This window comes from Myxine glutinosa, chromosome 10 (genome assembly GCF_964187855.1).
Source record: "Myxine glutinosa chromosome 10, kmMyxGlut1.1, whole genome shotgun sequence".
Lineage (NCBI taxonomy): Eukaryota > Metazoa > Chordata > Myxini > Myxiniformes > Myxinidae > Myxine > Myxine glutinosa.
Window position 1 is genome coordinate 67,233,490 of NC_136270.1, and position 27,424 is coordinate 67,260,913.

Below are 27,424 nucleotides of genomic sequence, written 5' to 3' on the forward strand. Positions count from 1 at the left end.
CACCCGCACACCTTCCCACTGAGTCCAAGCACCTTGCTTTGCCTGTCCGACTGCTTTCACATATCTCCCCTCCTCCTCCTTTCTTCTCACCTCCCTCTCAACCATCTTCCTCCTCTCTTTCACACATGCCTTTCCCCATCGCTCATGCTCCATCCACCCCAAGCCATGCTTCCCATGCTGTGCCATCCCCATGACCTCCTCCTGTTACAACCGCTCCTCCATCTCGTCCACCTCTGCTCTTGCATTCCACTTCCGACTTCCTTTCTTCTCTGGGAGAGCATTCTTTACCACTGCATCACTTGAATCCCGCAACATCATGAACTCCCGCACTCTCACCACCTTAAACTCCTCGGTTAATGATGTGAAGGCAAACCGGAGTTTGCCACCCTGACAATAAAGGCAATGTTCCTCAAACAGCTTGGCACTCCCAACCACCTCCTCACAAACCTGCTCACCACAACCTCCATCCTCTCTACATTCCCAATCGCAATATCATACATGATAATGGCCACAATACTCGTGGCATCAATCCAAACTTCAAACACCATACCTTCAACTTACCTGGCAAACCACATCCATCAATCCTCTTCAAACCTCTCAAATGCTTGTTCCTCACCTCCTCCATCCTTCCCACATAATTCAACTCCACTGTATACCATCTTCCCAAACTCTTCACAGGGGCCTCTGTCAATGATGCAACCACCTCCCCCTCCCAGCTCAAACCTGTGCATGCTATCCACCACTCCTCGTCTCACTACCACACTCCTCGACTTTCTTGCTTTAAAGCCCATTCTTTCCCACCGCATCAACCTTTCCAGTCGTCCCAGTACCTCTACTGCTGCATCAGCGGACTGCTGGACAACTTTCAGGTCATCCATGAATGCAAACATCGCTGACAAACTCTGGCAAATTCTGCTCCACTTCTTTCCCATGTCCAATCACCGCACGTATCAACAACTCCATAATCAGCACAATATATATATATATATATATATATATATATATATATATATATATATATGTATATATATATATATATATATATATATATATATATATATATAAATATATATATATATATATATATATATATATATATATATATATATATATATATATATACAGACTTGGCATTTAATATGGAATATTTTTTTTTTCTTGACTTGGGTTTACTTTCTGAACTCGGTATATCAATCTGGTGAGTTTCTTTTACGCTTCGGTGATTTCTATGTTAAAAGCACCATGTCACTGATTGTCTGTCACAGCAAGAAGTCAATAACAGGATTATATCACAGGTGGTGTGACAAAATGTACGGATGATTGGCTTCACAATCAGGTATATAAGGGTTGTTGCGTTCTGTATTAGTGGAAAACAACTGCTGCATGTCTACAAAAGTTATTGCCGCTTCCCCTGGAGATGGTCCCTCAACTCGACAATGCTGTTTGTCATTTAGTGGTGGCTTTACGAAATTCGGGCATGAAACAGCGTGCTATTGCTTGGCAGTATGGCATCACTCAAGGTCAGGTGTCAAAGATCCTGAAACAAAATGCTCAGAGGGGTGTCCCTACTCCAATACCGAAGCCAGGACGTCCCCGCAGAACCACAACGAGGGATGATCGCCAGCTGCACCGGTTAGTCCGCAATGGCCGTACCAAGTCAGCTAATCGGCTTAGGGTTGAGTGGCAGCAACTGACAAATGTGCCTGTATCCAGAAGGCTAGTCAACCAACGACTGGTTCAAGCAGGCTATCGTGCCAGGTGTCCCCTGAGAAAGCCACGTCTGACCAGACAACACCGCCAGCGCCGATTGTAGTGGGCCAGAGAGCACCGTCAATGGCAGCCAGGACACTGGAATCACGTGATCTTCAGTGACGAGTCGAGATTTCTGGTCTATCGTCAAGATGGCTGCATCTGAGTGCACAGACAAGTGCATGAAGCCCACAACAAAGATTGTATAGTGCCAAGATTCCAAGCTGGAGGTGGTGGGGTGACTGTTTGGGCTGCTTTTCATGCAGGGGGCAAAACTGACCTGGTTGTTCTGAATGGAAACCTGAACCAGTTCAAGCACAGGGCCATTCTGGAAGAAACATTGCTTCCATTTGTTCGTGCAGCCTTTCGAGGAAACTTTGTCTTCCAAGATGACAATGCATGGCCTCATCGTGCTCGCATGATCCAACACTTTCTTGCTGATCGTGGTGTAGAGCATATGGAGTGGCCTGCCATGTCACCGGATATGAATCCGATAGAGAACTTGTGGGCAGAATTAACGCGTCAAATCGACAACTTGGACCAGCAGCCTGCCTCTGTGCATGAATTGCAGCAGGCTATTGTCACTGCATGGCAAGCGATTCCTGTCCAAACCTTGGCAAATCTCGTGAACAGCATGCCTCAACGTGTACGTGCTCTCCTGAATGCTCGTGGGGGTTACGCGAAATACTGAACTGTAATTTTACTGTCCGTAATCCCAGTCGTAATTTCACTTTTGTTTTTGTTAAAAAAATTTTTGCCTAATGTGCAAAATAAGGAGATACTTTTGGAAAACGCACAGAAGTTTAACACAGTACTGTCTGTGAATTGAGTTCGATATCAGTTTACATCACTTTCAAGGATCAATTAATTTTCTTCGAAATGTCAAATGTGGTTTTTGTTTCTTTTAAAGGTCACCTTAACAAAATCTAGAATAATTTAAACATAATTCCAATGAACTTTTGGTTCTAAGACATCTTGAAAAGTAAGTTCACCCCCACAAAAAAAATATTCCATATTAAACGCCAAGTCTGTATATATATATATATATATATATATATATATATATATGTATTATATATATATGTATATATATATATATATGTTATATATATATATATATATATATATATATATATATATATATATATATATATATATATATTTGCCGAGTTCGATGCTTGTTCCGCGCATTTTAATTTCTCACACTCTACTTTCAACCTTTCTCTATAATGGTAATTTTATTTTATTATTTTCACCCTCAAATAAATTCTGTCTGCTTTTCCCTTCTATCCTGTGGAACGAAATTCCTCAGTCTGTTCAATCCCATTTTTTCCTCTAAGGCTTGCAGATGACTGTTCACCCTCATCGCAGGTCACCCCCTATTCATACACATGGTAGATATTCATACACAGTACCCTACCCGTTCCTTGCCAGGTTAGTTTGTGTTTTCCTCCCTCTCCTTTCCCTCTTTTTCATTTTTTGTTCCATTTCTGTTTCATCCTCGATTTCCCCTTCCTATTCTTGCTGTGTTTGAGCTTGTAACCAGCTTGTTCACCTGTTGGGTCATCCCCCCCTCCTTTTGCTCTTATTCTTCCCAACACTCATTCTCCGTCCAATGGTTCCTCTGTCGTGGTCCCTCTACTCTGATGGAGGTGTGTCTCCTCCCTTTTCTCGATGTGATCATTGTTCTGTTATATTCCAGCCTATTCTGACCGCATGCGCAAGATTGGAGGTCTCGTCTCTTCAAAGCTGTCCATGCGGCACGCTTTCGAAGTTAAGTAACTTTTCACAATTGTGGTTTTGTCGAAACTGTATCTTTCTCTCGGTGTATGTACCTATTGGGGTGTCTTTAATAGTATTCTTGGTGTTGGTTTTTCATACCTGTGTACAGAATCGTCGGTCTTTCGTATCGCGTATTCTGAGGCCTAGTATAGTAGGCTACCGTGCCCGACCTTGGCTTGAAGCTTTGTTCTTGTCTCAGCGGTTCTTCGATCGCGCTGCAATTACTTTCTGGTCTCTGGTTTTCCCGGTCTTTTCACCCCATACTTCCTTGTTTTAAAATCTCCTCAAAAAAAAACAAACCAAAAAAACTATTTCCTTCTCTGTTCTTATTCGTTTATTCGTTGTTCTTATTTGTTCGTTCGTTCTTCGACCACGTTGTTTGTGATCACGTGATCACGTTGTTAAAAAATGTCTAATCTGTCCCCTGAAGAACTGTATTCTGTCATATTCTATAACACCTTTTCTTCTTCTTCTATTAAAAGATGCTTTCGACTTGCTCACCAAATCTATTCATTCCAAAAAAAAATTCCATCTCTTATAGTGCATCTTTCATTCATTCCCTAAACTCTCTAGCACTCCACCCATCCTTCAGCATCCTCAAAAGTATTTTTGACTCGAATGTCTCAAGAAACTCATTTTGCAATAAATGATCATTTCCCATTAATCATATACTTTTCAAAATCCAATCTCACCCCTCCCCTCCAAATCTTCCCCATCACCCCTCCCCTCCAAATCTTCCCCATCACCCCTTCCCTCCAAAACTTCCCCATCACCCCTCCCCTTCAAAACTCCCCCATCACCCCTCCCCTCCAAATCTACCCCATCACCCCTCCCCTTCAAATCTTCCCCATCACCCCTCCCCTCCAAATCTACCCCTTTGCCCCTCCCCTCCAAATCTTCCCCATCACCCATCTCTTTCAAATTTTCCCCCTTTCCCCTCCCCTCCAAATCTTCCCAATCACCCATTCCTTTCAAATCTCCCCCCACACCCCTCCCCTCCGAGACTATCCCTCGCTCCTCCTCTCCTAGACTCCCCTCTCACCCCTCCTCCTCAAAGCGTCCTCCCCGCTTCTTCCCCCTTCCAACTTTCACCTTCATCTCCCTCAACCTTCTGCCTCACTCTTCCCCCTCGTCAAATAACACCTCACTGCACCTCACCCAATCACCATCAAACCTTTTGTCCGCCCCATTCTTCCCTTTCTCCAAGCTATTCTGTAATCTCTGACACACCTTCAACAGCTCTCCCTACCTCTTCCTCCTCTTCCACATCTTACCCTACCGCTCCCCCCCCCCCCCCCCACCCTGTTCTGTATCCGATGCTCCCCCTTCCTCTTCCTTAACAGTATGGACCTCAAACATCCGGGGCCTTCGCTCAAACTTGTCTGATCTCTCCATACAGGTTGCTTCTGACAAACCAGACGTGATCTGCTTAACAGAAACTTTCCTCCTTCATGATGTCTCTGATTCCTTGGTATCTCTCCCAGGTTACTCCCTCCTCCGGTATGATAGACCTGAGCCTCGTCCTGGAGGTGGGGTTGCTATCTTTATAAAAAACTCTCTTCCTCACTCGCCCTGCACTGCCCTCTCTCCACCTCACCCCCAGGAATACCTTTGGCTACGGCTTCCCCTTCGCTCCCACCTTTTGTTCATATGTGTGTTGAACCGTCCACCAAACAGTGATGACTCCATCTACATCTCACTGTCTGAGAATATGGACCAACTTCTATCTACCCATCCCAACTCTCTCTTCCTCATATGTGGTGATTTCAACTGTCACCATGCCAGTTGGCTGGGTGTGGGTACCTCTCTCACCATCCATGGCTCTTCAGCAAAGGACTTCTGTGACTCACTGGGACTGACACAATCTGTCAATTTCCTGACCCGGATTTCAGTCAATGGAGCATCTTCTCTTCTGGACTTGGTTATGACTAACTTCCCTGAAAATGTCTGCTGCTCTTCTTCTGCTCCAATCGGCTCTTCTGATCATGTGATTGTTAAAGTGGACATCTCTCTGACCATTCTCAGAGAGCCTCCTCAGCATCGACGAGTCTGGCATTTCACTAAGGCCAACTGGCACGGTCTTCAAGCAGCCATCAATCACCTGGACTGGTCTCCCGTCTCCCATCTCTACCGCCTCTGACATCAACTCATCCTGGGAATTCTTCCAAAGTAAATTGCTCTCATGCACAGATTTATCCCATCTAGTCTTCAGTTGTCATTCCCTTCCTCCCATCCATGGTACTTGTGGTGAGGCTATTGCCCAGAAACAACTTGCTTTCGTCTCTTGGAAAGCAAATCCAACGGAAGGAAATCTCATTTCCTTTCACAAAGCCCGAAACAAGTGTGTGTTCACCCTCAGGAGAGCCAGGAAACAATATCTCTCCGTTCTCAGGACCGAACTCTCTTATCTATCTCCCTCTTCCAAATCCTGGTGGTGTCTGGTCAAATCTGTTTCTGGTGTTTGTTCCCCCTCCATCCCCTCCCTCACCTCAAATGGCCACACGGCTGACTCCGCACGTGAAAAAGCTGAATGCCTCAACTCTGTGTTTGCCTCTAAATCTTGTGTCCCAAACCCATCCCTCTCTGTACCCACCGTACCCAGTCATACCCAGCTGCTCCTGGACTCTGTGTCCTTTCCTCCTGACAAGGTGGAAAAGTTTCTGTCAACCCTCGACTCGGATTCTGCAACTGGACCTGACGGCATCAGCCCACGGGTCCTAAAATCCTGTTCTTCCGCTCTTTCACTCCCTCTCTCTGTTCTCTTCACCCTCTCTTTTGCTCAAGGTCATCTTCCATCTGCTTGGAAATCTGCCAACATCACCGCTTTGCACAAAAAAGGTGCAAAAACAGATCCCAGCAACTACAGACCAATCAGCCTTCTCCCAATTATCAGCAAAGTCATGGAATCCATCATTGCTTCAGATATGAAATCTTTCCTCTTCTCCAATGGCTTGATCTCTGATCATCAATTTGGTTTCAGACCTGGACACTCTACTCTGGACATGCTGCTTCTGCTTTCACAACAATGGATGGAGGTCCTCAATGCCAAACAGGAAATTAGAGCAGTCTCCCTTGACATATCACGTGCCTTCGATACGGTCTGGCACCCCGCTCTGCTCACAAAACTCTCCTCTTTTGGTATCCATGGAAATCTCCCCGCATGGCTGGCGGACTTCCTCTCTCGTCGTAGTCAACGTGTGGCCCTGAATGGGTTTCTCTCATCTCCTCTTCCTGTTCAGGCTGGAGTTCCCCAAGGCAGTGTTCTGGGCCCTGTGCTTTTTCTGGTCTTCATCAATGATCTCTCTGACTCTCTTGAAAATCCTCTCTATCTCTTTGCTGATGACTCTACTCTCTGTCGCTTCATTCTTCATCCCTCAGATCGGCAGTCTGCAGCCTCCTCACTCTCTGCAGACCTGGACAAAATCACAGAATGGGCAAACAAGTGGAACATGTCTTTCAATCCTGACAAATCTCACACTCTTACGATGTCTCTCCGAAAAGACCGACTGGACAACCCTCCCATCCACTTTCTGAATAATCCTCTCCAAGAAGTTCTGTCACTCAAGCTTTTGGGTCTCACTATCTGCCATGATCTTTCCTGAGAAAACCACATTTCAATCTGGCCTTTAAAGCCAGTCGCCGACTGGGCATCCTCCGCCGTGCGAAGTCCTTCCTCGGCACACCTGATCTCCTCACCACATAGAAGGCTTTCATCCGCAGCTCAATGGAATACTGCTCTCCCCTCTGGGCTGGTGCTCCTGCCTCACACCTAGCTCGTCTTCACGCTGTTGAAACCAAAGCATTCAGAATCATTGGAATCTCCCGCGATGAAGCTAACTCCAAGGGCCTCTCACTCACTCACCGCAGGCAGGTTGGTGGTCTTTCCGTCTTCTACCGACTCCTCTCTGGCCTTGCCCCCCCTGCTCTCTCTGGGCTCTGTCCTGCAAATATTCCCACAGGTCGCACAATATCTGCCTGCAACCCTCTTATGGTTAAACTGCCAAAATCAAGACTCTCTGCTCACCTTCACTCCTTCATACCTCTTTTCTCCCGCCTCTGGAACAAACTCCCTCACTCTCTTCAATCCCACTCCACCCTCCAGGTCTTTAAAACAGCTGTTCACCACCATCTCTTATCTTCCCCCATCCAAAACCTTGATCTTTTCTACCCCTGCTAATTTCACCCCAATTCCACTTTTTTGAAATAGCAACTTCTGTCCTGGAAGTCCTTGGTATCCTTGTGTTTTATACTTCTCCCTCCCCCCCCTTCCCACGCCCCCTTCTCCCCCCCCCCTTCCACGGTATCCTCCCCCCCCCTTCCACCCACCGTGGGATACCGCCCACGGTATCCTCCCCCCCCCTTCCCACCCCCAAGCCCTCTCCCTTCCACACATCTCCCTGCTCTCAAATGTTGTGTTTGTGTGCTTCCCCTTCTCTCCCCATATTGTCTTCCGCTCCCTCTTTTTATATATTTTGTTTGTCTGGTTGATTTGTTTGTGAAGTAAATGTTAGCTCTTTCACGAGCCTCGATTCAGTATACAAAAAAATAATAATAAAATTCTGTGTTCCAGCTCTTCCACGATCCTCGACTTGGGATACAAAAAATTAAATAAGATTTTTGATTGATTAAGAGGCCCACTCACTGTATGCCATGCCCCATTATTTTTGGGGTTTGGCGATTTATTGTCATGGATTATTGTCCAGCGTTTTCCCAAATCGGAAGAACAACCAAGACACCTCACTCTGAGCATCAATTTGAATCAAACTACACCAATGACGACAAACCAATAAAATCATTGCACTTCCGGTGTCATCTCAATTTCACCTGGAAGCTCATTTTGTGTATGAGACTGCCAAATCACCAATAACTCTTGACTGTTAAAGCTTGATACCCTCACTCCTTTATTTTACAAATGGGGGCTCATGGAGGTGCTAAACAACAGAGGGCAGCAAAAGACGCGTAAACACATTCGAGTATGAGAAGTGGAATGGCACGGAGAAATATATGTGGGGGTAAGCAAGAGTATACAAGAGACTATATGAGTGGGTCTTAGAGCAAATGTTGTAGTGGGAAGTGCAGCAGTCTTCAAACAAAAAATCACAACACAATAGACACAGGGATTCAGTTCCACAGACGAGGGAAGAGTGGGATGAAAGAATGAAGAATGACTTGGGGAACATAAGCAAGTGTGCATTCCTGGAGGAGTGCGTGCGGATCCCGGGGGTTCAGCATGGAGGTTTACCTACTACCTGGTGATGAGAGGGAGAGACCAGGGGTTCGTTTCTCTTAACCGATGTTCACTGATCAATACTTTGTCAAAACATGATGGATGATTGTGTGAACTTGGCAAAACTCAATGATCTATGATCATGATGAATGGTTTTCATAATGTTCCTCAATTATTAAGGTTTCTACCAAGATGCAAAGTGGAATTAATGATTGTAGTTCTTGTTGTTGTTGTTGTTGTTGTTGTTCGTACGTCAACAATTTGATGGTGAATCAGTGCTTCTCCTGAAGTAGGGTGCTCTTCCCTTGATGTGGAGAGATTTAAGTGTCCCTGCAGTTTCAGCCATAGAATCATGCGCTGTCTCAGCCTATAACATCTTCATTAACATATTGTTGCAGTTGTGCCATAAAGGCAAACCCCCTGTGGTTCATTGCATGACAACATGTAGCCTGCATTAGTCAGTTATGTCTTATTGAATGTAAAGATTAGCCCTTTCCCATTGAGTAGTAAAAAAAGACCAAATATGCGTTGAGTTAGGCAGAATGTCAAACCTTAGTTGGTTAAGGGAAGCCATAACACCAGATGTGCAGAAAGGCATGGCCAAAAGCACGGCCCACGTGACCAATGGCGAGCCGGGAACCCATCGCCATGATGCGACAAGCCTCAGCCAATGGGAGGCTGTGGAACATTTTGAGGGGTGTGGGCGGATCTGGTAAAAGCCCACGCGGATCGCAATTTCATTATCTTTTGCCTGGGATTTCGCCACGCCACGACCTCCTGCTTTGGATTCTCTTGCTTTCTGGGACTTGACCGAGGACACACCAGCGCTCTTGCCTTTTTCGCCATTCCCACGACGAGACCTCGCTTGCTTTTTCGTATCTCCCACGATACGTGTTTGGCCTTTGTGGTCTTGTTCTTGGCTTCTGCACCGATCTCTTGCGCCATCCGGCTGACCTGCAAGCGTTGGCATTTTCTCCAAGACGCACCTGCGCTGAAGTTGATCTGCCTGTGCTGAAGTTCGTCCGTGCCAACTTCGAGGCGGCGGTTCGTCCTTCAGACCTGACCTCGTCCAGGCTGCACGTGAGGACCGAACTGCGCACACCAGACCACGTGGCCAATTGCGAGGCAACCCCAGCACGTACATCGGTACGCCCTTAACCAGAGTGTTATTCCCAGTGTGTGTGTGTGTGTGTCAGAGTGTGAAGGCGCCAAGTCGGGGTTATTATTAGGTAATATTTGGTAAGCTGGATCTTAGTCTCTGTTTCTCTGTGCCTTCTGAATAAAAGGCTGTACATTTTGTTCCTTTCCAACCTGTTCGGTACGCCCTTTCACCAATTGGATCAATCATCCTAGCATCATCTGAGACCGAATTTGGCTAGACTCAGGTCCATAAATCTCATGGGGATAACGCTGCTTTCCACACCGTGCAAAACTGCTCGGCATCCAGAAGGTGTGTGAAAGTGAGGGTTCGATCGCCGTCTTCGGTGACGTGTGCACCTTGAAGGTATTCGTGATTTTCCGGTATTAACCAAGGGGAATCACGCAACAAATTGTTGTCAAGACAGGGGATTCGTACCTCCTCGCCCGCAACAAATTGGTGTCTGGGAGTGGGATTGGACCTGCAGTACACTTCACGTACTGCGAAATTACGAGCGAGTGGAAATTTAGTTTAAAACAAATTTAAAACAAAATTAAAATTAAATGTGGATGATGTCGGGCCAAGACGTGCAGGTTCTGGTGGGTATAGAAAATGTAGAGAATGAAGGTGAATTAATGGCCCAGGACATAAACGAACAGATTGACCTTGGAGTTAATCACGGCACGGAGTGAAGACAATGGCCGCGCTTCGCACGCAGGGCCGGCGGCAGAGGCCGAGCCTCCTCACCCTAACCTAACCTAAGTTATACATGAACCTATGTGGGGTTATACATGCAGTTATTCATGACACAAATGTTAGCGAGCATGAAAGAGTGGAGGTGTGACATGAAAAAGATTAGAGAAAAATCATGGTGCGACATGAAGAGGATGAGCGAGGAGGTCGTGGGTGCACGTGACGAGATAAAGCGGAGTGAGATGAGCGCCCGGCGAGGGCTGAAGGACAGCACGGCCAAACTGACTGGGGCAATGGAAATATTGACGGAGGAGGTAGAGGAACCGACGAAGGTAGAGTTGGAGCAGGAAATAGTAGGGGCGCAGCGGGAAATAGAGGTAAAACAGAAGCTGGAGGAGGAAAAAGAAGAAATAATAGAAATTGAAAAGACAGATGAAGAGGTGGGGAATGAATTAGGGAAGGAATTGCTGGAATGTGTGTGAGAGTGGTGCTCGGACCGTGATGAAATGCCTGTTAATCAAATAAAAAGATTGCAGGTTAATGAAGAGAGCTGGGAAAAGGTGAGTCCCGAGGTGAGTAGCGATATCGGAAATGTGTTTGGTGCGATGGGGAGTTCGGCGAGCTTGGGGATCGGGATAGACCCGGGATTTTGTGAAGGGCCCATTGTGAGGGGTGAGACTGAAATGGAGTGTGTGGAGAGAGTGTGCGCACCGGTGTGTGCGATTACGGAGTGGGTGGAGAGAGTGTGTGCACCGGTGTGTGTGATTACGGAGTGTGTGGAGAGAGTGTGCACACCGGTGTGTGCAATTATGGAGTGTGTGGAGAGAGTGTGCACACCGGTGTGTGCAAGTACGAAATGGAGTGTGAGAAATGATGCGGCTCAGGCATCAACGCCGACCGGGGTAGTGCTCAGTGGGACGGGTAGAGTACACGAGCCCCCGGTGAATGGTGTGCCGTGGGGACCAGAGGGAATCGGTGCTGCATTGGTCTCGCAATGACCAGCATGCGGGATTCGTACCTCCGGCACCCGCACGGTATTGTTGGCGTCGTACCGCGGCAAGAGCGATCGGCGGGTTTTGAGGGGCAATTCGGATTGTCGAAGGCAAGCACCTTACCGGGTGAGGTGCTCTAACCGTGGCCGGTTGGGTCATCGTGCGTGGGACGGCAAGGCCCCACACAGGGATGGACCCCGGCACCTGGGACAACCAACTCCACCCCCCCCCCCCTCGGATCGTCAATGCCGGTCGGATATCACCCCATACAGGCAACCAACAACCCAAATGGATCGCTCGGCCCTTTGAGGCCGAGCCGTGACCAAGTACCTTCATGAATGGGGGGCTCATAGTTTAGAGGACTAGGGGAAGTGTGTGCCCCCCATGTGGGGGTATGGTGGTGTGACTATTCCCCACGTGTACGGGGTCCATGAGCACTAGTTTAGGGGGATAGCATTGTTAGGCCCATGGAGGGGTCAGCAATGGTTGCTCCATGGGGTTACCGAAGCACGAGCTGAGGGAGGGCTAGGATAATGATTAGGGATCTAGAGAGACAATAGGGACAAGATTTAAGTAGTGACAATGAACAGTAGTGGGGACGTAGAGAGTTCAGCTGGTTGCTAACAAAGGGTGTGCGTCGTGTAAAGGGATGACGGGGAAGCACAAGTGATAGGGGAAATCAGTTAGATAGATGATGCTGTGTGTTTGAGAATAAATGGAATTGTGTTGTAGTGTGGAAATAAATGGTGTGGAATGCATGGTGTGGAAATAAATGGTGTGAAAATATTTGGTGTGCAAATAAATGGTGTAGAATGAATGGTGTGGAAAGCATGGTGCGAAGGATTGAATGGGGGGGAGTGGAACCCATTCACGAAGACCCGGGTGGGTAGTTTAAAGGTAGATAGAGGGTACAGGTAAATTACATGGATATTGACATCTGTGGTGCTGGTTGTAGAAATAGTTTTTTTTTTGTAAGGTGCATGAGGCGGTGGAATGGCTGGGCGTGTGACTTATTAGTAGTAATATTTATTGGGACACTCCGTCACTGAGAGCTCGTCGGCCAGGTAAGGCCGCAAGTAGGCTCAGGGAGCCGGTTAGTTTCGTGAGTGGGGCCCGAGGATCCAGGGAAAGGACCCGGGTTGCCCAATGCCCCGGGTGGGCATCGAGGGAGTAAGCGCCAGGGAGCGCCTTCCCCAGGTAGGTTAGAGTGAGGAGCAGGCAAGCTTGGGAGGCAGCTCCAGTGAACGGAAGGGTGCAGGTAGGTATACCTGCTGGTGGAACCACACGACCCAGCCCCAAAATTGTGCGAGGGCACGAATAGAAAGATTTGTTGGGTGAGACCCAAATTCGGAGGGCACCACAGTGTGGGCAATGGGAATTCGGGTTCTTAGAACCATATAGATTAAAGAAGGCCGATTGGCAAGGAACGAACCCGGGGAGATTAAAATGTGTAATGATGTTAGTGTAGTTAGAATTTGGTGAAGACCCCTTCGCACCATCCACAGCCATCCACAAGGGGAAGGATTTCGCACCACGGGACTCAATGTTTGATTGGTAAGATGCATCACGACGTGAGTACAAAACATTGTGTTCATTCCGCCTTTCCTTCCTGGGAGAACCTGGGGGGAGATGGGGACGAATTTGGAATAAAGAGGGGATGGGAGAGACAAGATGTAGAGACGAATTGTAAATACAAGGAGGGCTATGGTAGTGTAGTTAACGGTGGGAAGCACGAACGGGTAGGGCCAGGCTCGACTTCACTTTGCCGGCGTTCCTCTCACCTGCTTGTCGTACCTGTGTTTTGCATGTGCCACCATGTCTTTTCCTTTTTGCTCGTTGCATCTTCTCTTCCTGCCCGATCCAGGACCATCAAGAGGACTTACCTTGCCGTCGCAGCATCTTGCTGCCACTCACGCCCATCATCCATCCATCCATCACATTATGGACCACTGGCTCAGAGGCCACACCAAATTTCCATGGTTGCACCTCTTGGCTGCCTCATCATCTTGCCACACATGGATCACCTGTTGAGTGGCATTAACGCCACACATTTGGACCACTTGTCAATTGGCCCTGCTCGTAAATAAAAAGAGTGATCCATGTGTGCAATTATGAAGATTTAGATGGCCCTGATCTTCAAATGGCCTGTATGCCGGTCAGGGCCAGCCTGTTTTTGTTAGCCCGCCTACCAAGGCAAGAAGCCTTAAGATGACTCCAGCAACAAGAAGATGACTCCAGCAACAAGTGCTCCAAGTGTTATTCCTCAAGTCCCGGTCCTGGGTCATAGTTTTTGTAAAATAAATTGTGTGTAGTGTAAAATGTAAAAATGTTGCCCACCGGTTATGTGTTTAGTTTCAAAATTCCGGCAATACGTGAACAGTATAAGGTTGTGGGTGTGAATCTGTTAGGTAGTTTCTCAATGCATTAGGAGGGACCTATTTAGTTTTAAAATGTACGTTTAAATATAATTTTAAAAAAAAGGCGCACACTGGGATTAGAGTTAAAAATGTAAGGGGAATCACATCTATGTGTCACACTAAAAGTAATGTTTAAACGAATGTCAGCTCACCCCAGCCGCTCCATGTGGACGACTCGGGTCGAGTCTTGGTGAGAGAAGGGGGTAGTGTTGCGGTTGTGCCATAAAGGCAAACGCCCAGTGGTTCGTTGCACGGCAACATGTAGCCTGCATTAGTCAGTTATGTCTTATTGAATGTAAAGATTAGCCCTTTCCCATTAAGTAGTAAAAAAAGACCAAATATACGTTGAGGGAGGCAGAATGTCAAACCTTAGTTGGTTAAAGGAAGCCATAACACCAGATGTGCAGAAAGGCATGGCCAAAAGCACGGCCCACGTGACCAAAGGTGAGCCGGGAACCCGTCGCCATGATGCGACAAGCCTAAGCCAATGGGAGGCTGTGGAATATTTTGAGGGGCGTGGGCGGATCCTTTGGTGGATCTGGTAAAACCCCACACGGATTGCAATTTCATTATCTTTTGCCTGGAATTTCGCCACGCCACAACCTCCTGCTCTGGATTCTCTTGCTTTCTGGGACTTGACCGAGGACACACCAGCACTCTTGCCTTTTTCGCCACGCCCACGACGAGACCTCGCTTGCTTTTTCGTATCTCCCACGACACGTGTTTGGCCTTTGTGTTCTTGTTCTTGGCTTCTGCGCCGATCTCTTGCGCCATCCAGCTGACCTGCAAGCGTTGGCATTTTCGACAAGACTCACCTGCGCTGAAGTTTATCTGCCTGTGCTGAAGTTCGTCCGTGCCAACTTTGAGGCGGCGGTTCGTCCTTCGGACCTGACCTCGTCCAGGCTGCACGTGAGGACCGAACTGCGCACACCAGACCACGTGGCCAATTGCGAGGCAATCCCAGCACGTACATCGGTACGCCCTTAACCAGAGTGTTATTCCCAGTGTGTGTGTGTGTGTGTGTGTGTGTGTGTGTGTGTGTGTGTGTGTGTGTGTCAGAGTGTGAAGGCACCAAGTCAGGGTTATTATTAGGTAATATTTGGTAAGCTGAATCTTAGTCTCTGTTTCTCTGTGCCTTCTGAATAAAAGGCTGTACATTTTGTTCCTTTCCAACCTATTCGGTACGTCCTTTCACCAATTGGCCTCGCATCATCCGAGACCGAATTTGGCTAGACTTAGGTCCATAAATCTCATGGGGGTAATGCCGCTTTCCACACCGTGCAAAACCGCTCGGCATCCAGAAGGTGTGGGAGAGTGAAGGTTCGATCGCCGTCTTCGGTGACGTGTGCACCTTGAAGGTATTCGTGATTTTCCGGTATTAACTGAGGGGAATCACGCAACAAATTGTTGTCAAGAAAGGCGATTCGTACCTCCTCGCCCACAACAATATGTTATTCCACATGGAGAGTTCTTTACAATGAGCTGTCTCAATTTTTTCTATTCAGAGCTTTCGGAGATATAGAGGTGCAAAGTTTTTTGGTGTTTCCAAAATGGCGCCCATACCACGTGACCTATGACGTCATAATTCTCATTAAATAATTATACAGGTGGAGTTGCACCTTTGGTGAAAATTTCCTGTCAATCGGACCAACGGTTGCAGAGAAAATCATATTTATTCTGTGCGGCCAATCAAACAAACAGACAAACAGACAAACAGACAGACAGACAAATTAAAAATCAGTCAGAGACCGAGGACTTGCCGGAATTTACTTTTTTATCGGCCATTTAGGACAAATATGGCGGCCGAACCACGTGACCGATGACGTCATCATTAACATATTTTATTCCCAATTGTTATGTGGCCCTCCCGGTAACTACCTGGTCTTGGTGACCCCCGGACCGTGGGAGGACCCCGCCAGAAAGATATATGATCTATACGCTTTCGTAATGCAATCAATATGAAAGACACAAACAATTCAGGTCAATAAGCAATCCCACACCAAGGATCCGGATTAATTAATAATATATTCTCAATCCATCAACAACAATCAACAATCAATCACAATATTACTAAGATGGCCATCTCATATATGTCTCCCCTTTCCCCACTCACGACCCCTCAATGGTCACTGTCCCTCACAATGTCTCTGGGCCCCTCCAGACCAAGGTGAAGGTCGACTTCTCTGCACACGGGCGGTTGAACGAACCCCTGGCTGACGTGCTCCAAACGTGCACGTCGCGTACCGGGAACAGCTGCTGCAGCGCACACCTCCTTGCAAAGCAAAGCGGGCAAAGCAAAGCACGGCTCGCAAAGCGCGCGAGGCCCAAGGTGCGACCCGTACGCGTCCTTGTAGATGTTGAGGCGAACGGTGCCGGATGCTTGGTTCCGTGCACGAACCCACGGCAACTTGACGCGTACCCGGTAATTACCCCGCGCAGGTAACTCCTCTCGCCAGACGGGCTTTCAAACGCAGCGTTCCCCACGCTGCTCAATATCGACACCGCTCGCGTCGGAGCTGGGCGAGGGGCAGAAGATGGCCGCTTTCTCCCCGACCTCGTGTCATTTTCTTCTTCCGGGTCACCATCCCGTTTCCGGTCTCCTGTTATCCGGAGCCTCTCTAACCATTCAACCACAACAACCTTTAATAGAATAAACATTAATAAGCAATGACATGAATAGTAATTCACCTAAACCCTGTATCCATAACACAATGGAGAGTTCTTTACAATGAGCCATTGAGCCATGCATGTCTCAATTTTTTCTATTCAGCACTTTCAGATATAGAGGTGCTAAGTTTTTCGGTTTTTCCAAGATGGCGGCCGAACCACGTGACTGATGACGTCATCATTAACATATTTTATTCCCCATGGAGAGTTCTTTACAATGAGCCATGTCTCATTTTTTCCATTCAGCACTTTTGGAGATATAGAGGTGCTAAGTTTTTCGGTTTTTCCAAGATGGCGGCCGAACCACATGACCGATGACATCATCATTAATATATTTTATTCCGCATGGAGAGTTCTTTACAATGAGGCATGTCTCAATTTTTTCTATTCAGCACTTTTGGAGATATAGAGGTGCAAAGTTTTTCGGTTTTTCCAAGATGGCGGCCGAACCACGTGACAGATGACGTCATCAATTTGGCACAATCCATTCCAGGGCAAGACAAATACGTGTGCAAAGTTTGGCGATTCTACGTGCAACGGTGTAGACGTAGTACTGCAAACAGACAAACAGACAGACAGATGAAAAATCGGTCAGAGACCGAGGACTTGCCGGAATGTACTTTTTTATCGGCCATTTTGGACAAATATGGCGGCCGAAACACGTGACCAATGACATCATCATTAACATATTTTATTCCCCATGGAGAGTTCTTTTCAATGAGCCACATCTCAATTTTTTCTATTCAGCACTTTCGGAGATATGGAGGTGCAAAGTTTTTTGGTTTTTCCAAGATGGCGGCCGAACCACGTGACTGATGACGTCATCAACATATTTTATTCCCCATGGAGAGTTCTTTACAATGAGCCATGTCTCATTTTTTTCTGTTCAGCACTTTCGGAGATATAGATGTGCAAAGTTTTTCGGTTTTTCCAAGATGGCGGCCAAACCACGTGACCGATGACGTCATCAATTGGGCACAGTCTATTCCAGGGCAAGACAAATACGTGTGCAAAGTTTGGCGATTCTACGTGCAACGGTGTAGACTTAGTGCTGTGCACAAACAGACAGACAGACAAACCAACCAACCAACATACTTGCCGGAATCACGGACTCAAATGCAATACCCCCTCCTCAGGCGAGGGTAACAAGGTCCCTGCTTAACTTCAGAGACCTCCTTTGCCACACTGTCCCTTTTTCAGCATTTGGAAGTGTTTACTACCCATGACACATACCAATTCACATACCAATTTAACCAGTGAACTCTTTAGAAATTCCTGCCGCAGCTTTCACTCCACCAATCATAGCATATTTCAACCAGACCTTGTTTGTACGCCCCTACTTGTTCCCTTGGAAGCATAACAGTAGCAACTTTGGGGTGCATATATGTAACATGGACCATCAATATTTTGATATTGTGTTGACCGCAGCTAGTGAAGACCAGCCTTGGACGAATAGCCAGGCGGTCTTACTCCCGAGGTGGCAGCCTGAAAATTGGCGGTACTTTTGTTGCGCGCGGGACGGAAGGTGGCGAGGTGATTATCTGAACGGAGTTCACGGGTTTGTCTTGAAACCATCACGGACAGACACGACAGTAAATTCAACAATAATGATTTAATGAAAATAAATCCAAGATGAAAATGTCAAAATTAATGTTGAGGTAAAAACTAGAATTCTAACTGAGGTACCTCACATGCAGACTCAAATACATACACAAAGGGAAAGATAAATTAAAAGAAAGTCCCCCTTTTTGCCGGCACTCAGTTTTGGCCTCAACGACTTGCCTTTTAAAACAACTTGCCTTTGCCTCTTGGAAGGCAAATCCAACCTAAGGCAATCTCAGTTCCTTCCACCGAACCACGTGACCAATGACGTCATCAATTTGGCACAGTCCATTCCAGGGCAAGACAAATACGTGTGCAAAGTTTGGCGATTCTACGTGCAACGGTGTAGACATAGTACTGCAAACAGACAAAAAGACAGACAGATGAAAAATCGGTCAGAGACCGAGGACTTGCCGGAATGTACTTTTTTATCAGCCATTTTGGACAAGTGTGTGTCTAATCTCAGGAGTGCCAGGAAGCGCTATCTCTCCACACTCAAGTTTGAACTCTCAAACCTGTCTCCTTCTTTCAAATCCTGGTGGCGTCTGGTCAAATCCGTTTCTGGTGTTTGTTCCCCCTCCATCCCCTCCCTTACCTCAAATGGCTACACAGTTGACACCGCACGTGACAAAGCCGAATGCCTCAACTCTGTGTTTGCCTCAAAATCTTGTGTCCCAAACCCATCTTTCTCTCTTCCCACCTTTCCCAGTCGAACCCAACTGCTCCTGGACTCTGTGTCCTCTCCTGACAAGGTGAAGTTTTGGTCAAACCTTGACTCTGATTCTGCAACTGGACCAGACGGCATCAGCCCACGGGTCCTAAAATCCTGCTCTGCCGCTCTATGTCACACTCTCTCTGTTCTTTTCACCCTCTCTTTTGCTCAAGGTCATCTGCCAGCATCTCGGAAATCAGCAAACATTACCACTTTACACAAAAAAGGTGCAAAAACAGATCCTTGCAACTACAGACCAATCAGCCTGCTCCCAATTATCAGCAAAGTCATGGAATCCATCATTGCTTCGGATATCAAATCCTTCCTCTTCTCCAATGGCTAGATCTCTGATCATCAATTTGGATTCAGACCAGGTCATTCTACTCTGGACATGTTGCTTCTGCTGTCTCAACAATGGATGGAGGCCCTCAATGCCAAACAGGAAATCAGAGCTGTCTCCCTTGACATATCATGTGCTTTCGATACGGTCTGGCACCCAGCTCTGCTCACCAAACTCTCCTCCTATGGTATCCATGGAAATCTCCACTCATGGCTTGCGGACTTCCTCTCTGGTCATAAGCAACGTGTGGCCCTGAATGGATTTCTCTCATCTCCCCTTCCTGTTCTGGCTGGAGTTCACCAAGGTAGTGTTCTGGGCCCTGTGCTCTTTCTGGTCTTCATCAATAATCTATCCGACTCTCTGGAAAATCCTCTCTATCTCTTTGCTGATGACTCCAGTATCTGCCGCTCCATTCCTCATCCCTCAGATCGGCAGTCTGCAGCCTCCTCACTCTCTGCAGACCTGGACAAAATCACAGACTGGTCAAACAAGTGGAACACGTCTTTCAATCCTGACAAATCTCACACTCTCACTATGTCTCTCCGGAAAGACCGACTGGAAAACCCTCCCATCTACTTTATCAACAATCCTCTCCAAGAAGTTCTGTCGCTCAAGCTTTTGGGTCTCACTATCTGCCATGATCTTTCCTGGGAAAAACCACATTTCCAAGCTGGCCTCCAAAGCCAGTCGCCGACTGGGCATCCTCCGTCATGTGAAGTCCTTCCTTGGCACACCTGAGCTCCTCACCACATACAAAGCTTTCATCCGCAGCTCAATGGAATACTATTCCCCCCTCTGAGCCGATGCTCCTGCCTCACACCTAGCTCGGCTTCATGCTGTTGAAACCAAAGCTTTCAGAATCATTGGAATCTCCTGCGATGAAGCTAACTCCGAGGGCCTTTCACTCACTCACCGCAGGCAGGTTAGTGGTCTTTCTGTCTTTACCGACTCCTCTCCGGCCATGCTCCCCCAGCTCTCTCTGTGCTCTGTCCCCCTAATATTCCTGCAGGTCGCACAAGATCTGCCAGCAACCCTCTTATGGTTAAACTGCCAAAATCTAGGCTCTCTGCTCACCTTCACTCTTTCATTCCCCTTTTCCCCGGCCTCTGGAACAAACTCTCCCACGCCCTTCAATCCCACTCCTCCCTCCAGGTCTTTAAAACAGCTGTTCACCACCATCTCTTATCTTCCCCCATCAAAAACCTTGATCTTTTCTACCCCTACTAATTCACCCCAGATGCACTTTTTTTGAAATTCCAACTTCTTTCGTGGAAGTCCTTGCAGTGTTCATATGTTTTATACCTCTCCCACCTCCCCCCACGCCTTATCCCTCCCACATTTCTCTCGATGTCCCTGCTCTCAAATGTTGTGTTTGTGTCCTTCCCCCTGTCTCTCTCCCCATCTTGTCTACCGCTCCCATTATTTTTTATACAAATGTGTTGGTTTGACTTTTTGTGTGATTAATGTTAGCTCTTTCACGAGCCTCGATACAAAAAAATCCCAGGACTTTTAGGAGCTTGGTGGCTGTTGAAATTGGTGAGGTCGATCGACGAAAGGACCACGCGTCGAAGTGCTCCAAAATGGCGCAGGTCAATCACACGAGCGCACCGAGCCGTGAAGTGGCAGCCAAAAACGTTCTCCTCTCAATTCCTAGTCAGCCAGCACAACACGGCCCCTATGTCCCACGAAGAGCACCACAGACAAACAACACCTCCTCCTCCGACTTTGCCAAAGTTCCCATGAAAGCTCCAAAAGCTCTCCTCACAAGCGCACACACCGAGCAAGAACCAACTGAGCCACCTGAGAGAGACTCGCTCTTCTTCCTCTTCTCCCTCTCAAAGCTTCTTGTTCTGATGTCACCCCGACCAATGGCTAAGCTATATCAAATCACCTCACAGTCTTCTCGCACAATCATGAACTTCGGGGCGTAGCCTGCCGGCTTTGCTTGGCGTGAGTGTTAATTAAGGTGGGTCTTACTTGCCGATCGGCAATGTTCAGGTTTTGTCGGCGGTTGTGGTGGTTTAATGGAGATTTTGCAAGGCCGGCCTGGTTGTAAATGTAAAACATAAGGGAAAGATCACAGAGGGAATATCACTCTCTGGGGGATAACTAATTTTAATCCCTACCTAGTTAACACAACTTCACCCCTCGTGTGAAGACATAAGCCATCTTAAGCTCCAGTTTCCCTACTTAAATACATCGAGATGTCTCCTACGCATCCACGGTCCATGCTATAATTATATAGTCCTATTTTTATGGGATTCCTCCATCTACCCCCACAAACGTAACAATATTTAAGATGGAAAAATATAGGAGACTCTAATGTTTATCATTGTATTTGCTTGAATAATTTTCCTATGAATAATAGTTTTCCCATGGTCATTATTACATTTCAGATGGTTTAAGGGGTCATCCTAGTTAGCCCGTTCCCTGCGCAGTAGGAGACAGGATTTTGTAATCATTTCTGTGTGTCTGTCTCTGTCTATTTGTCTGTCCAGGCTATAACTTTGTTTTACCATTTGAGCTATTGTCATCACATTTTCACCAAAGCCTTATCTATCTATAATTCCAGCAATCTCTGTGTGTCTGTCTGTGTGTCTGTGACCGCTGTTTCTCGACAACCACGGGTCCGATATACTTGAAACTTGCCAGGTATATTGCTGGGGACCCGAGGATGTGCCTTTTCAAGGTTTGTAATTAATCGGACAAGTACCTACCGAGCTATGTCCAAAAAACGCTTCAACCAATCAGAGAGCAGCGAGCTATCACGTGTGCCGAACCGTTAATGCAATGCAAGCGTTAATGCGTTAATGCAAGGCTTTTCTTTTTTTCCCTCTTCTCTTTCTACTTTTCCTTGCGATTAAATTGCAAACAGCCAAAATACGTTGGCGCTAATTGAATAATTGGCCATTAACACTAAAATAATCGTAACTGCGATATGCCAACTTCCGGACAGTGCAGCCTTCCATGTTGTTGTTGTTTGCAGCAGCTGTTTGCAGCAAGGCAAGGCTTTTCAACTATGTTGCCGTTAAACTATGTTTTAAAACGAATTCAAACTGCGATTAAATTAAAACGATTCATCCTAACTGCGATTTGCGAACTTCCGGACAGTGACGACTTATCTTCCGGCAGCCAATCACAGAACGCTCTGTTGCGTAGGCGTGGCCGATGTGAGACGAGCGGAGCTGAGCGCGTTACGAGCTGACCGCCATTACGGTACGTAATTCGATTTCTTATGCGCATTATTTCTCCCAATTCAGTCAGAGCGAAGGGCGGAAGCGAAGAGCGTTGCTTTTTTTGTTTACGGGCGTACGGGCGGGGTAGAGCGTACGGGTAGCGTTTTTTTTTTTTTTTGGCCACGGAACGGGCACCCACGTACGGGCAATGCCCTAGTTATGATAATACGGAGAAGGCGAATTATTAATTTTGTCAAAAGGTTAAAGGTCAGCATCACCTAAAATCATCAATTTTCATCCAATTGACCTGAAATTTCAATTTTCCATTTGAGTTTTGTCATCAAAGTTTCACCAAAGCTTTATTATGAGAATAGAGACGACAAATTAATAATTTTATCAAAAGGTTAAAGGTCAGCGTCACATAAAATCATCAATTTTCATCCAATTGACCTGAAATTGCCATTTACCATTTGGGTTTTGTCATCAAGTTTTCAGGAAAGCTTTATTATGAGAATACAGAGACGACAAATTAATAATTTTGTCAAAAGGTCAAAGGTCAGTGTCACATAAAATCATCAATTTTCATCCAATTGACCTGAAATTTCAATTTACCATTTGAGTTTTGTCATCAAATTGTCAACAACGCTTTATTATGAGAATACAGAGAAGGCAAATATATAATTTGGTCAAAAGGTCAACATCACATAAAATTGTCAATTTTCATCTGATTGACCTGAAATTTTAAGAATTTACATATTGGGTCACTGAATTCGTTCACCAATCAAAAGCTAGAAGCTGATTGTTGTTGTTTTTAGATCAAAAGGTCAAAGGTTAAGGTTGCGGAAAATCACCAATTTTCACCCGATTGACCTGAAATTTAAAGAATTTGCATATTGGGTCACTGAATTGGTTCACCAATCAAAAAGGTTCGAGTCAGTTTTTTTTTTAGATCAACAGGTCCCTCCTCCCATTATTTGGGAGGTTGCATAACCATGACCAAAGTATGAACCATGGTCAAGGTTGCATAAAATAATCAAGGTTGCATTTGAGATGGCAATGAGAGTTTATCTATCTGTCGGACTACAAGTTTCTTTCTTCACTTACCTTGGAGGTTTGTACTACAGTTTGCCCTTTTGCAGTATATCAGGAAATACATCTTGTATATAATAACCAGGCCACACTGCTGCCGGATGCCACAAATTGCACATGAGGAAGTCGATGACGCGTTGTGGGCATCGATGGCCTGTCCAACCTCTTCCCATTGAGCAGTTGACGCAAGGCATTGTGATGAACTCGGCACTCGATTGTATTTGTGTGTTTGTTGTTGCGTAAGCAGCAAAATAACAAGTTGCGTTTCTTCGTTGGCAGGCTAAATATGGCTGACAAGGACGTCGTGCAGGCCCTCGAAGAGTCCTTTCGCAAGTTTGCCATGCATGGTGACACAAAGGCCACTGGAAATGAGATGTCAGGAAAGAATTTCGCCAAACTCTGTAAGGATTGCAAGGTCATCGATGGAAAGAACATTACCACCACAGACGTGGACATCAGTTTCTCAAAATCAAAGTACGTGCTTCTGGCCTTTTTCTTTAAACCCGTCACGTGTCGCCTCTCTTTCGCTTCCTTGTTGCTGTTGCCACTTTGCCTCCATTTACTCTCCAGCAAGCACAGTAAGTTTCCTCTCTTTCCTGTTTCTTTGCTTCGGACCTGCTGCCGTGCCAAATAGCTCGAACTCTGTTTGTTATCGTCCTCCACAATATTCACCGGAAACACTTCGGAAGCACCGGCTGCGATGGCAACCACCATGTTTTCGATGTCAATCCAGATAGCTCGGCTGTTTTTAATGATTTGCGGAAGGGCGACCTCATGGGACTAGTTCCTGGAAATTCTATTTAAACAATTACTGGGGTTCTCCACAGAAAGACTTCGTGGTAGAATGTGGGATGTTCTTAATGGAAGTTCTAATGAAGAACACATCCTGTTGGCTCAAGTACAGAGATGGAAAGCTTCCTCCTCAACTCGTGAAAAAGGCCATTTTATGAATGAATGTCGCATGGTTAGCTCGAAATACTTGTTTTAACGTCATACCGATGTGTTTTTATTTGTTTGGAAATGTTCAGGATGCAAAACTCATAGGCTTTTGCAAAGGAATCTTTCTGAGACAAATTGAGTTCTTGTATAACATTTATTTCTATGCATAAAGTCAGTATTTATTGTCCTCGCCAGAGGAGGGAGCATTGTATTTGAGTCCGTTTGTTTCTTCGCAAATTTTTTTTTTTTAATTCGACAAGTATGTTGATCACTCCGGTTTTGTGTGTTTGTGTGTTTGTTTGTGGCTGTGTGTTTGTCTGCCCACTCACTTATACTTGCCTACAGGTCACAATATCAAATTAATCTTCACGAACTTCACCAAATTGTTGATCACGTTGAGTTGAGTTGGTGGTCCGACAGAATCCTATTTTTTTTAGGTCAAAAGGTCAAAATGTCAACATTGTCAACCACTTTTTCGAATTTCTGAAGTCCTCAATTTTCATCTGATTGACTTGTAGTTTGAATAGGATTTTCATATCAGCTAACAGAATTCAACCACCAACTATTTTTGAGATCAGCATCGGCCAAAAGGTCAACATAGGCCAAAGGTCAACAACTATTTCAAATTTCTAAAATCCTCAATTTTCATCCAATTGACTTGAAATTTGAATAGGATTTACGTATCGGCTTCCTGAATTCAACCACGAACTATTTTTGAGATCAGCGTTGGCCAAAAGGTCAACATAGGCCAAAGGTCAACCACTTTTTCTGAATTTCTAAAATCCTCAATTTTCATACGATTGAGTTGAAATTTGAAAAGGATTTACATTTTGGCTAACTGATTTCAACCACCAACTATTTTTGAGATCAGCATATGCCAAAAGGTCAACATAGGCCAAAGGTCAACCACTTTTTTTCAAATGTCTAAAATCCTCAATTTTCATCCGATTCACTTGAACTTTGAATGGGATTTACATATCATCAAACTGAATTCAACCACCAACTATTTTTGAGAACACCGTAGGCCAAAAGAGCAACAAACGCCAAAAGTCAACAACAATTTCAAATTTCTAAAATCCTCAATTTTCATACGATTCACTTGAAATTTGAATGGGATTTACATATCAGCAAACTAAGTTCAACCACCAACTATTTTTGGGATCACCATGGGTCAAACGTCAACAAATATTTCAAATTTCTAAAATCGTCAATTTTTATCCGATGGGCTTGATATTTAAAAACGATTTTCATATCACCTTACTGAAAGCAACCACCAACAATTTTGTAGGTCAACATAGTCAACATAGGGAGAATTTCTAAAATTGTCAATTTTCATCTGATTAACTTAAACTTTGAAGACGGTTTGCATATATCAGGTCACTGAATTCAAGCACTAATTATTTTTGAGGTCAAAAGGATGCCCCACTGAGTGCCATTCCACTTTGTTCTGTTTTGCCAAGTGTCACTCTATGAGTGATTTTTCATTTGTTTGTCTGTCTGTCTGTCTGTTTATCTGTTTGTCTGTCTGTCTGTTTGCTTGTCCACACAGAATGTGAGTATGCTTTTATCTGCAACCGTTCATCAGATTGTCAATAATTTTCACCATAGGAGCGCCTCCTGTGGAATTTTAAATGATAATTATGATGTCATATGATAAGTGGTACAGGTGCCATCTTGGAAAAAAACGACAAATAATTGCACCTCTATACCTCGGACTATGGAAAAATCGAAACATGGCTTTATTGTCAAGTACTCCCCATGAGGAACAACATATGTTCATGATGATGTCATCAGTGCCTTCATTATGACATCATAATTAGATGAGTATAACGCTTGGTCCGATCAGTTTGAAATTTCTTGAGCATGATCTACACAGAAATTGTATGGGCGAATTTAATTGATGACGTCATCAGTTACATGGTTCGGCAGCCATATTGAATTGAACATAAATCTACGTCAGCAGCTAATAAACACCATACAAAATACACCACACAAACATGTCCTGGTCTGCAATCTCTGATTGCTCTTTCTTGTTCCCTTTGTCTTCAGATCTCAGTCGGTTGCTATGTACGACCTGAGCAATGTGTGAAGGTTTGTATTGTGAACATGATCATGGTCTATGTAGGAGGGTGGCAAACAATGGGGTTCTAATTTGTATGGAGTATGTGTATGATGTAATTACTACTGCATTGGAGGAGAGAGGTTAATCCAACAGAGTGGTGCATAGGTAATACATTTACCTCTGAGCTGTCTTGTCTTGGTTCATTTCCTGACTTGAGTAACAAACTGCCAGATTGGTGCTTCGCAGGCCAAGTCTTGCATCACAAAGTGCATCTCCCTCAGTTAGACGTTAAACTAGGGATCCATCATGAGCCTTTACCTGATGGACGTGAACTATCCCACGGTGTGTTTCGTGTATATTAGCTGAGTTATTGCTGGCACTCTGAACAAATTACAAATTCCTGCCACCTGAAGTTGAATATCAAGCCTGGCCAACACCAGAACTGGGCCAAAAACTTTCCCCACCTGACCCCACAATATGGTGGGAATAATTGCGGAGTAGTAGTAGTAGTAGTAGTAGTAGTAGTAGTAGTAGTAGAGGTAGTAGTAGTAGTAGTAGTGAATGAGAAAAATTCAATATATTTCCACTTCTGCTGGTTCTGCCTAGAGAATTCCAGCAATTCTGAGCTTCTTGTTCGAAGTTATTTTGATCATGAAATGATTGCTGTTGGAATGAACCGAGCAATGAGATGCAGATGTCTCACAGCAGTGGGAATCTGCTTTTCTGTTGAGAGGGAGCATTATTACATCTGTTCAGTGCACTTGAATTGTAAGCACTGAACTGCAGCACTCTTCAAACAAAGCTCAGTTTCCACAACTGGCTAAAGTAGCTTGCGATAG

The 27,424-nt window shown here is 45.6% G+C and overlaps 1 protein-coding gene across 1 annotated transcript in view; it reads left to right on the forward strand.

Moving 5' to 3' along the window:
• Positions 1-27,424, forward strand: part of LOC137434127 (tubulin polymerization-promoting protein family member 3) — a 93,829-nt gene that overhangs the window by 19,864 nt on the left and 46,541 nt on the right. The window contains exon 2 of the mRNA XM_068126829.2: positions 23,864-24,058. Coding sequence (XP_067982930.1) covers positions 23,871-24,058 — 188 coding nt within the window. The 5' untranslated portion in view covers positions 23,864-23,870. The remainder of the gene's footprint in view (positions 1-23,863; positions 24,059-27,424) is intronic.